The sequence below is a fragment of the Odontesthes bonariensis genome, chromosome 16, assembly GCF_027942865.1.
Source record: "Odontesthes bonariensis isolate fOdoBon6 chromosome 16, fOdoBon6.hap1, whole genome shotgun sequence".
In the NCBI taxonomy this organism is placed as follows: Eukaryota; Metazoa; Chordata; class Actinopteri; order Atheriniformes; family Atherinopsidae; genus Odontesthes; species Odontesthes bonariensis.
Window position 1 is genome coordinate 15,898,230 of NC_134521.1, and position 11,096 is coordinate 15,909,325.

The 11,096-nt window shown below is 40.3% G+C and overlaps 1 protein-coding gene across 2 annotated transcripts in view; it reads right to left on the reverse strand.

The window, feature by feature from the left end:
* Positions 1-2,888, reverse strand: part of tspoap1 (TSPO associated protein 1) — a 61,926-nt gene extending 59,038 nt beyond the window's left edge. Inside the window, exons 1-2 of one of the 2 annotated variants that reach the window (XM_075486408.1) lie at positions 2,694-2,888; positions 1,066-2,035 (exon numbers count right to left, since the gene is read on the reverse strand). In XM_075486408.1, coding sequence (XP_075342523.1) covers positions 1,066-1,887 — 822 coding nt within the window. In that variant the 5' untranslated portion in view covers positions 1,888-2,035; positions 2,694-2,888. The other variant, XM_075486407.1, reaches the window with a different exon arrangement.
* Between the last annotated feature and the right edge of the window lie 8,208 nt (positions 2,889-11,096).

Consider the following 11,096-nt stretch of genomic DNA (forward strand, 5'->3'; position numbering starts at 1 on the left):
GAAAATAAACAAATAAATAACTAACTAACTAAAGTGTGTGTAAGTGAAGAATAGTAGAAGAACCAGGGATATATCAACTGAAACTGCTCATTTTGACACCACACACCCAAACATTTCAGCACATCAAGCACGAACCCTCCATGAAAAGTGCACTTCCTGATGGTAGCAGCTTTCCTCAGAAGGAGAATGGGATTCACAACAACACAAAGAAATTATACATTCACTGCTCAAGGAACACAATAAAGAGCTTGTCGACTCTGCCTCATGAGTCCCTAGATACCAAAATGCTCAAATATCCTTGGGACGCGCAGCACCGAGTCCAACCCGCAGGGTCCAAAGGATCCAAAGCCAATATCCCAAAACCAAAAACCTCAAGACACCCTGAAAAGTCCCAAATCCATGCCCTGAAGACTCAGGGAGGAGCTTACACAATATCAGACAGCTGCTTGTAATGGAAATATTTGTTACTAGTATTTGAGAATCACTAGCAGGTTAGCCTCTGTTACTATGATGATGCACATCCCTGCCAATCACACTACGTCATGAATCCACAAGTGAAGTTCAGGCAAACACCCAAATAAAGGCCACGAAGAGGTCTGCAAAGATGTACACAATACAGCAAAACAAAGGTTTTTATATTTGACATTCAAATAAACACTAGCAATTCACTGTAGTGAGTGGGGCTGCATGTAAAAATAACTTTTGTTTTGTTACAGAAGCAAAGCTGAAGTGTCTAAAAGGGCTATCACTTATTTAGCCCACAAAGGTCACGTATCCCTCACACCTGCTTAGAGAACAAAATGGCAAAGAATACAGCCTTTTAAATTAAAATTAAAAGGTAAATGGACAGGTTGTGGTGTAATATGCCATCTCAGTTTGGCCTAAAGGATTTCTCCTCTGTATAGTTTAAAAAACTGAAAAATAATAAAATATTGCATTGACCCAGTTTATTTTGTGTTTCATGAGTGTGACAGAAACTACCAAAGAGTAAGAGCCTCTACACACCAAAGTCCTGCCAATATATAGACCCAAGAACTCTGCATTACAAAAAATAAAGCAGCTCACCTCCATGTTTCTCTGCATGCATTTGGAGGACGATGATTTATCTGACCCAGAGGACTCAGTCCAGGCGGATGACTTTTTCTCCCGATGCGCATGGAGAGAGATGTGAGGGTGAAAAACTTTCAGAGAGCTGCTCTGACAGGCGTCCGTTACTGCAGCAGCGACGCATGGAGCTTTGTCTGAAGGATGCTTCCACTGATCTTGTTTGGATTTCTTCCTGAGAGAGGTTAGGAGGGGCGCAGTCTGACAGGGGTCACTGCTGTTTTCCTGAGTTGGATTCCTTGAGAGGTTTTTCAATACGAAGCCGGTGGGTCCGACCCTCTGAGTACCCTGTAACAGTCTTCCCTGGGCCTCGAGAAGGTGGCAGAGGAAGATGGCTTTTTCTAACTCAAATTCCTGCCTGTGGGGCAATTTATAAGCAGCATGGTCATCATTTATCTTGTCATACAGCGTCAGCAGCAACTGCTCCAGTTTTGTTTGTCCGCTGCAAAAGCAAACAGCCTTTTCACCTGTGGACTCAACGTTACGGTGTTGCCCGCTGTCTTTAATCTTCACTTCTTTTCCCAGGAGATATTTGCGTCTATTTCTGCCCTTTTGGCATCCTCGTCTGGCTGCCACCTCCCTCAAAACCCGCTCGTGTTCCTTCTCTGCTTCCTCTCGTAGGTGCCTGAGCTCCACGCCGAGCTGCGCCCAGGCCCGCAGCGTTTGGGTCTTCTCCGCCTCCAAGTCAGCACGCAGCCTCTCTAGCTCTTGTCCATACTCCGTCTGGTCCTGGCATGATTTCTTGGATGACAGTGCCAGAGGGTTATCCCTGTCTTCCCTCATGGTGACTCACTCACAGCACAACATGCAAGAAGGGTTTGAGTAGCATCCATTTAGAGAGGGGTCATGCATCAGAGCTGAGAGGAAACGCAGGGGGAGTCGATTGTGGGTGGTTAGCAGACATGCAGCATGCAATTATTACACTGGACCACTGGAGAAATGAGATGAGAGTGGAGGATGTGAGAGATGTCAGAAATGATGGCCATTACTTTAGAAATAATACATTAAAAGTATCTAACATCAGGAAAGCACAGGTTCTCTTTGTTCAAAGGAAGATTTAGTAAAAACGTGAGAGAAGCATGCACAGACATCAAATCTTGTCTGTTAATCTGCAACTAATTATTTGCTCCTCATCCCTTGAGAATGTTCAAATGTGACATTTTTCCATATATTTTACTTAAACGTGGCTTAATGACCACGAAATCCGCTTTACTGGCCTACTTTTTAAAAGAAGGAGTCAAACGTCAACCTGAAGATGCAACAAGTGAGCAGGTGAACTCCCAGCAAATAGCCCGGCATCGTTAGCTCAGTTTTACCCATCACCAACTCAACTTAGTGGCGCTCCTATGGACGCTGGGAAACGTGTTAAATTACAGAGAGGATGGGAATCTAGTTAATTAGCATAATATCGACCCATCAAACATTGATTTGTGTTCAAATTGGTGGTGCTAAAATGATACCTTATGAAATGACATGAAGTGTGTGGTATATTGGAGATTGTAGAAGTTACCGCTAGTAGCTAATGCGTCTTGTTAGCCACTGTTAGCTTACCGTTAAGTTTTTCTAGCTACAACTTGTATCAAACTCACCTCTAAGCGGACTCTACTGTTATATTTAACTTTTTGTCAGCGGGGATATCTTCTTTCAATCACGGCTCTCTCCTCGACATGAAAACAAGATGTGAAGCGCCACTCAGACTGGAAAAGTTAGTAGTTAAAGGTCCATAGAGTCATGCAAAAAGGGGTTTGTTTATCTGCCACACCGCGGTGTCACACACGGTCCCTGTCCAGCGTGACGTCATCCAGCCGCCTGGTCAACAGGGGTGCTGCCTTCATGTGTACTTCTACACTGTCTCACAATTTAAAGACACTTTCAATCCTTCATGTCTTGACGTTTATTTGAATAACTCTCTTTACAATTGAAAATTATTCTTAAGAAATAACCTAAGAGTAAATATATAGATCACTACTTAGATATAGATAAGTTTGTATTATCGTGGAACAAAATCAGCTGGTGTATGTAGGATGGTTCCAGAATTTACCAATTTTTTGGTGCTTATCTCTTAGGTTGATGTTACCACTGTAATCCATACCATTCCTTTTTATTTATCATTGTAGCTCACTATTTTTAATAGAAGGAAGCGTCTTATTTTGGCTGCGCTAAGGGATTTGAGGAGTTCCAGTATGAACTCCAGTATTACCGAAAGTCCTTGAATACATCATTGTCACAGCTCTCAGTCCGTGGTCCATTACGGGACATGAATGACCACTAGTGGCTGCACTGTGCTAATGCTGCTTTGGTAGGTTCATTTTATTGTACTGTATTTGATTAAATTTATTTTTTCTTTTGACAGAGCATTATTTCATTGAATCATTTTCTATTTTCTCTGAAGCTGTTATTAAAAATGATTCATCCAATGCTCCAAAAGGTTTAAACACTAATTGATGGTCAAGTTAGGTTTAGGACAATATACAATCGGCAAGAATTACCTGATTTGTTTTAGAGCGTACCATCAGCAGGTCACGTCCAGTGATTCCTCCACAGGAAGAGACAAAGAGGACACTTTGATATGCCAGGACAGGTGTAAAAACTTTGCAATGTAAAGAAATGTCATTAAATAATTAGTAAGTTTTATCTGGAATGGATTACTTTTCTATCTGAGGTAGAGTCTTTTAATTCCTGTCTTGAGGTTTTATTTTGTTTTTTGTAATTTTGGATGCTTGATAACATCGAGTAAAGGGACTGCTGATGAAAATGAGCATTACTGAATTCCATTCAACATTTTCAATTTCCGCATTCAGGTATAGGATGACAGAGTCATTGTTGATACTATTAGTAACACCCAAGCTTTAAAATATTGTTATAATGTTTTATGTGAAAGCAAACAATCTAGTCGAGTCAGTTCACAAACTGAGATCTTTAGCCGTATTTGTCTTCATGTGCCAGATTTTGTCCACATCTTTATTTTCTCAGTTCCTAATTGCTGCACCAAAGTGGGGCCCAGTATGCGACCGTTCCAGTACAAACAAAGCCTGTGCAGATAGAAAATACCCATAGATGTCAGCAAAAGAAGACAGAATACAAATCTCTAACTTTTTATTCCTAATATCCCTTATTTCACAGTCATTGTACTGAATTAGCTGATCGGGTACCTTGTATTTTAAGGAGAAAAAAAATCAATAATGTAATCTTGACGAAAGTATGTGATTGACAATATTATTAATATCATCTCGCTACTGCCACCAACCAACTGTTAGAAAGAGGTACTTTCTAGGTGCATTTTTATCAGCAGGACACTAATCTGTATATTTTTTTGTCGTACTTTGTCTTTTCAACTGATGCAAGAGCAACAGCTATGAGCATCACGAACGGTTTGTGTTTGCAGTGACGGTGAAAGATGCAGAGATAGAAACAAAAGAGAGCCTCAGTATGCCACTCAGCGTTATCAGGGTGCCCTTGGGGCAGCTCTCACTCCCATCTCTGTATGCTTCACATGTGGCAGGCTGTTGGGAAAACCCCAAATTGACAGAGAGGGACAGCAAATCTTCTACAATAGTCCAAATTCCTGCTGCTGCTTCTGCTGAAATATCCTTCTTCCACCTGAATATTACACCTGCGATAGTCCTGAAGACATCCCTGCCAAGAACACTTCTGTCCACACTTTTTGCATCAGCCTTGTTTCTGTTGCTCTAATCTGAAGATGTGCGCATTACATGATATTTCTGTGTGTTTATTTTCAAATTATTTCATATACACTACATTCTGTACCACATCTGTATTTTTAAATACATTTCAGTGCCATCTGCAAGCACTATTAGCCCCCATTGGCTTAGTTGTGTATAACTTTCTATTGTGCCAGAGCTCATTGTAGATCTAAATATACAACATAAATTCACATTATAATTCTGATGATGTGGCAAAGAAGTTTTACCGCATAATTTCTGTTATGTCAGTTTGTTTTTTCCATATAACCCATTGATCTACATTATTTGTGACTTTCTGTAATTCAAACTGAAACAACAGATCAAGTAAAACCATGTGAATAGTTTTACTTTCACAAATGACCAGAGGCTGGTATAGTGCTGCCTTACACTCTTTTATCTCCAGGACATTTTATATTCTTGTGATTATTTTTTGTTTATTGGGAACCTTCCTGTTCGGTACTGGCACTTTGTTGCATTGTGTGCATTGGGGGTAGTCCTTCAAGGATAAGCTGGCGCTCCCATGCCATTTATGATAAACATAACACCCTGAAGGTGACATAATTTGCAGACAACATTTTGTTGCCTGAATCTTTTAAACAAAGATGGTTACAAGCTTGTTACTGGTCCTACATGCCTTAAAAAAGGCTTGCAGTTGTCATTCATTTCTAAACAAAGACATTATAATGGAATTAATGGAATTTATTCTTCATCTTTGCCTATGGATGACCCTGTTAAAGTGTGTCCCACTTTTCACCACCTGCAGGGCATAGAACACTACCTGTCTTCATGACCCACTTCGAATGATTGTCCATGACAAAGGTGTCAGGATGTTTTACTGTACATGGACATATACTCACTGTATATGCGTCAACTTCATATTCAAGACCTTCATAGCTGGAGTAAAAACAAAAACACTTAGATAACCCAAATCTTTGTGAAAACTATACATCATGATGATGTAATTCTATGGTTGAGCTTTCAATATGCTGCTCCTAAAGTAAGATGCACCATCAGTGTTATGTAAAGAAGGCGCAGGAACCACTTACAATAAGTGACCTCACCAAATCATTTGGTGCAGCATTTTTTTCAGAAACAGTATTACTGCCAACTGAGAGTGGCCCATTTGCTCACATTGTATGTCTCTGCTCAGAAACTCAGCAGGGAAATGAGGAGAACATTCTTCCTCTAACCTTTTCTTCCTTCAGGCCTTTTGTCTGCTGGACCTTTGTTACCTTTTCTTGCCCTAGCTCTGTTAAGTGTAGCATAGACCATCACTAACATCTGAACCAGTTGTGATAATGAATGAATCAGGTTCGAGCGGAGTACTGAGCCACAGGTAAAGCTGTGGGACTTTTTTTTATTTTTGAAGTTGTCTGCCAATGAAGCCAACAAAAGCTGAACCTACAAAAACTGCAACTGGGCCGCGAACAATATAAGGAGGAAACACCAGTTTTGAGAAAACGATGCATTCACCTGGCTGACAAAGAGAATTTCAAAGTAAATGAAAAGCCGAGGGGATTTTTGAGGGGGTATTTGGGCAAAGTCAGGTCTGAACTACAACGAATCACTGCTGACCTTCTCCCTCTCCGCCTTTGGAACAAACTAGTTCTGTTGGAACCTGCTAACACATGCTGGGAAAGGGAATTCCCCCATAGATGAAATTAAAGGAAATGAAAAATGTGGGTTTTGTTGGAAAAATATCAATATCATTACAAATGTTATAACAATTGACACCAAATTGGTAATGAGAAAAGTCGTTAGCCTTGATATAATTTAGTTTCTTTGTGTACAGATTTATCTATAACCTGGGGCCATCAAAGGGTACACTAGATCATTTCCCCTCACATTTTTGGTTGTGTCTTCTTTATTTTGATAAAGCTCTCTTACTGGTTTGAGTGTGGGTCATTATCAATTATGGGTTGTTCAATGTGTTTACAGCAGCAGACTGTTTTTTTTTAAAACATTATTTCAATATTAAAAACTGTACAAAAGTCTTGAGCCATTCCTCATCTCTTTATATATTGAAAGCATGAGAAAGCTACAGAGATTTATTTAAACGTGTGTCAACACGAATGAAAATACAGCAGATGAGGCAAAACTAGAGTTTGTACAATTGTTCTGAGCACCTTTATTCTTTACCCTCTCAGGCAAACTTTCTGTCATTTCTGTAAGTAGTCTTCAGGAATAGTTCTCCAGGCTTCTTAAAGGACATTTCAAAGCTCTTCTGTGGATGTCGGCTGCCTTTTGTTCTGTTCTCTGCCAAGATGATCCCACACTGCTTCAGTAATGTTGAGGTTCTGGGGAGGATTCATCCCTCCATCAGACATGTTGCCACTGATTTTCAGTCTTGTGTCATTTGGCACAGCTCAGCCTTTTCTCCCTGTTTCCCTTCCTTAGGAATGGCTTCTTGACAGCCACCCTTCCATGGAGACCATTTCTGATGAGGCTTGGGCCAACAGCAGATGGATCAATTGAAGGTCCAGATATGGTTCTCTGTGTCAGATCTTTGCTGGATTTATTACATTCATGAATGACATCACTTTCAGATACTGTTCATCTGATAGTTTTTAGGCCTAATTGTTTCACTTTTGTCATTTGTCTGACATTTTCAATCGTATGCTTTGTAGAGACAAAAAAGATCAATGGTTTAAATTTAAATAATCATCGTGGAGACAAAGAATATTCATCATACAAATGATGAACGAAAACTTTGCTAACAATTTGGAAACAATACAACTTATTAATTTCAAAATTACTGAAATATTGTAAGCAGCTAATGCTAATGGCTCCGTGTAAGTGTTGTCACTAATACTAAAATCATACAATTGCATAAATGCTGTACTGAATGCTTTAGTTATTTCTGAAGTTGTCATTTGGCTCCCCTCTTTAAAATGAAACCTGTTCACTATTGACTTGTGTAAGTAAGAGCAAAGACAAAAAGCAAAGCAAAATTTTTAAGGTAACATCAGTCGTACGTGTGTGATGTGTTTTCTCAATCATGTTCTGGAGGCTTAGCTAATGAGCGTAGTGTAACAGAATCACTATATCTTGGTTAAGTCCGCTGACTAATGTGACACGCCAGATATGAGGCTTGAAATGTTCCTTTAACGTCTTGACAATGGCCAGGAACAGCCTGTGTGTTTCTCTGCGGATCAGAAAGAATCAGTCTTTGGAAGCAATTAGTATGACTCTGCTGCAGGATTCATAGTAGCTCTGGACTTTTCCTTTTGGTCTGTGAAGCACACAGTGATCAGGGGGAAAATGAAAATTAGAGCAATCCTCAAGTAAACATGCTGCTGTTTATCCAGCCTCTGAAGATAATGAAAGTTTTAAGCTCTGTAGGAATTTCAAGTGCAGCATGATCCACATAGATTATTATTCTTGCAGATAAACATGTCAGTCAGTTGCCAGTCAGTCATCAGACTTCTGTGGAACTCATTGCCTCATAATCGTATAGTCTTTTACTTCAGAGCACCTCTCTGTGGGAGAGTCCCATGCACAAACACACACACAAGCACACAGAACTTAAGCCACAGCCTCGTCTCTCTCGGTGAGTGTGTGCAGGGATGAGCAGGACCGCACCTTCAGAGAGCGCCACCTGAAACTGGAGATGCAGGGGTACCAGTAAAGGGTTAGCTTTCATTGTCTTTGTCTTTTTTCTTATGCCCCTCCTGCTTCTTTTAAGCATAGACAGGTACAGGGCGTTAGAATATTAACATACAATGCTGTGGTATTTATTGTTTTACGTAATCTCTGTCACTGAGACCTTATACTTATAGTCAAGCCGGGTTAAGGGGATGAAAGACCTAAAACACGTAGTGCTGGATACTCTGAGTTTTCTTGCTCCATTTCTGCGCAGAGTTTCTATATTTTCTGCATGACTTGCGGAATTACGCTGCCTGCTATTTGAACTTTGATTACTTTTTTTTTCTTTTAGATTTTTGGGGGGAGGAAACCTATTCTCTTTTTATTTACTTTTTATTGTGGGTTAAGATAAATACGTTTACACCAGGTATGTATTATTTTCAGTGAAATACTGTCTCTTTGCTTGACTTAAGTGCTCTATTTGATTAACGTGATAATTTTTAACATGAAAAATTTGACCCCGTGCCAAAGCAGTGGATGCTAAAATCTTTAAATCTTCAATTTTTCTGTTTTACTAAAGTGGGTTTCTTTTCAGGTGTGAAATGTATCTATAACAATGCCATGCAGTGCTGTAAACAGTTGAGACCATACAGTCTTGAAAATGATCATCTCCTATTTAAAATATCATGTCTGTTACTGGACAATATTTCCATGACATCTTTCTTCTTTTCTGTTTTGTCACAAAAAAACAAACAGATTATGGGGCAAATGAAGAATATGTTGACAAATGCACTGATTCTCTATTACTTCTAAATTCTAAATTACTCTAAATTCCCTGCGTTAAAGCAACTGATGGTGTTATTCTCTGGTTTATCTCAGACATTAAGGGGTATTTTTGTGGGGCCGAGATCTTTCAGCTATTTCTCAGCACAGGGAAGTGAGAAGGGAGGGGAAGCAGGGCCGACACAAAAGACAACATTATTCCCCAGCGGATCTGCGCTACATCCTACCATGAATGGAGTATTGAAAAACATAACATTGGGGACTAGATTATTTTTCATCCCTTATAACTGAGCTATTTGTCCCAGAGTTTCAAGTGGTTTGTTGGTGCAGTCTGCAAATGAGCCGACCATGGTTCTTGAGTGCTGTGCTGGTGTTAAAATCCCCACCTCCCAAATGGATATACAACCACTTATCTGTGGGCCTCTGGCCTAATGCTCCTCATGTTTTGAGATTATACAAATGGAACGGACCTAGATGAAAATGTAACTGGGCATTGCTGTTTCTGTGGCTCCTGTTAAGTCTTTTCTTGTTACTACTGGGCCCATATAGATTGTGCGTTCACTTTGCCCGCACAAGCTGATGATGACTGCATGTATACAGTACCGTGGCTTAACATCTTAACATGCCCCTTCCTTTCTGTCTTTGCCTCTTGTTCTCCAAGGAGATGAGAGGCGCCCCTGCAGTGTCATCAGGTGCCTAAGCGTTTTGGAGGGTTTTAGTGACAGATTGCAGGAAGCAGCGTTTATGCCTGACGAAGGGGACCACAGAAAGCAGAAATGTCTTTTTGTGCCCCCTGGGCCCGGAATGTCCACTATCTCGAGGGGCCAATATCAAATTCACCCCTCATCATCCCCTAATACACATTCCTGTGTAAGGTCAGGGGGAAATTCTGAATGAGCAAGAAGACAAATAACCCAGGTCTGAGCCACACGGCAGTTTCTAAAATGAAAACATGAATCTGAAAGCAGTCCTGAAAAGTTTTCTGGACATTTGATTTTGACAGAATACGAAAAATTCGGAAATTTGAAGTTTTTCCTGTTATTTAAGAATAAACTCCACAAACTAAAGTGTTAACAATAACAGGCTTTTCACATAATGGATGTAGATGCTGAAATGGATACTCAGAGAGCCTGTGTTGAATGAATTACCAAATTTAAAGGATGTTAAACTGAGTTGTCCTTTATAGTGCATGGAATTTTTACACTGTAATGCATGTCTTTAGGCAGCGTATGCCATGTTTTTCACTTGCATCCACGGACTGAAACCTATCTTGTAGCATCTTCTTGAAGTTCAGAAGAATGTGGAGTATTTGGTGTCTGGCCTTTTTACTATCTACTTCTGATTACTGAGTGATCGTCGGTTAATCCCAATATTCTCCGTCTGAAGGAAAATCCCCTTGAAAACAGTGACACAGGTGCCGTCCTCTGCCTGTACTGTAACCCAAACCTTCTCCTGCTGATGTTGCTCAAAAACCTAACTTTCCCTCTTCATCCATCAGCACAGAAGACCTCACCCTGCTGCCAAGGCTGTGCACAGCAGCCATTTTGTGCTCACAAAAATCACAAATTTTGTGGCACTCAAGAACTTCATAAGAGCTCTATTAAATTCACGGGGAGCGATGTGCATCATGTGAACTTTGGAAACGATTTCTCTTTGGGCTGCAAAGCCAGTGCCTTCTGACCTCAGACTACCATCAATATCCTACTACAGGCCTGTAACAACAGCTGCAGGCTCTGTCAGAGAAAACAATCCAATACTATAATTAGGCTTCTCTGAACTAGGACAAAAAATAGTGATTTTTTTTTTTTAGTAGTAAAAACTGTCTACTACGCTGTTGCCTGTTACATTGAGTGAGACGTACGGCTAAGGACTTTGGGAAGCCTTATAAGAGGGACTGAGAGAGTGTGATCGTGTGTGTGT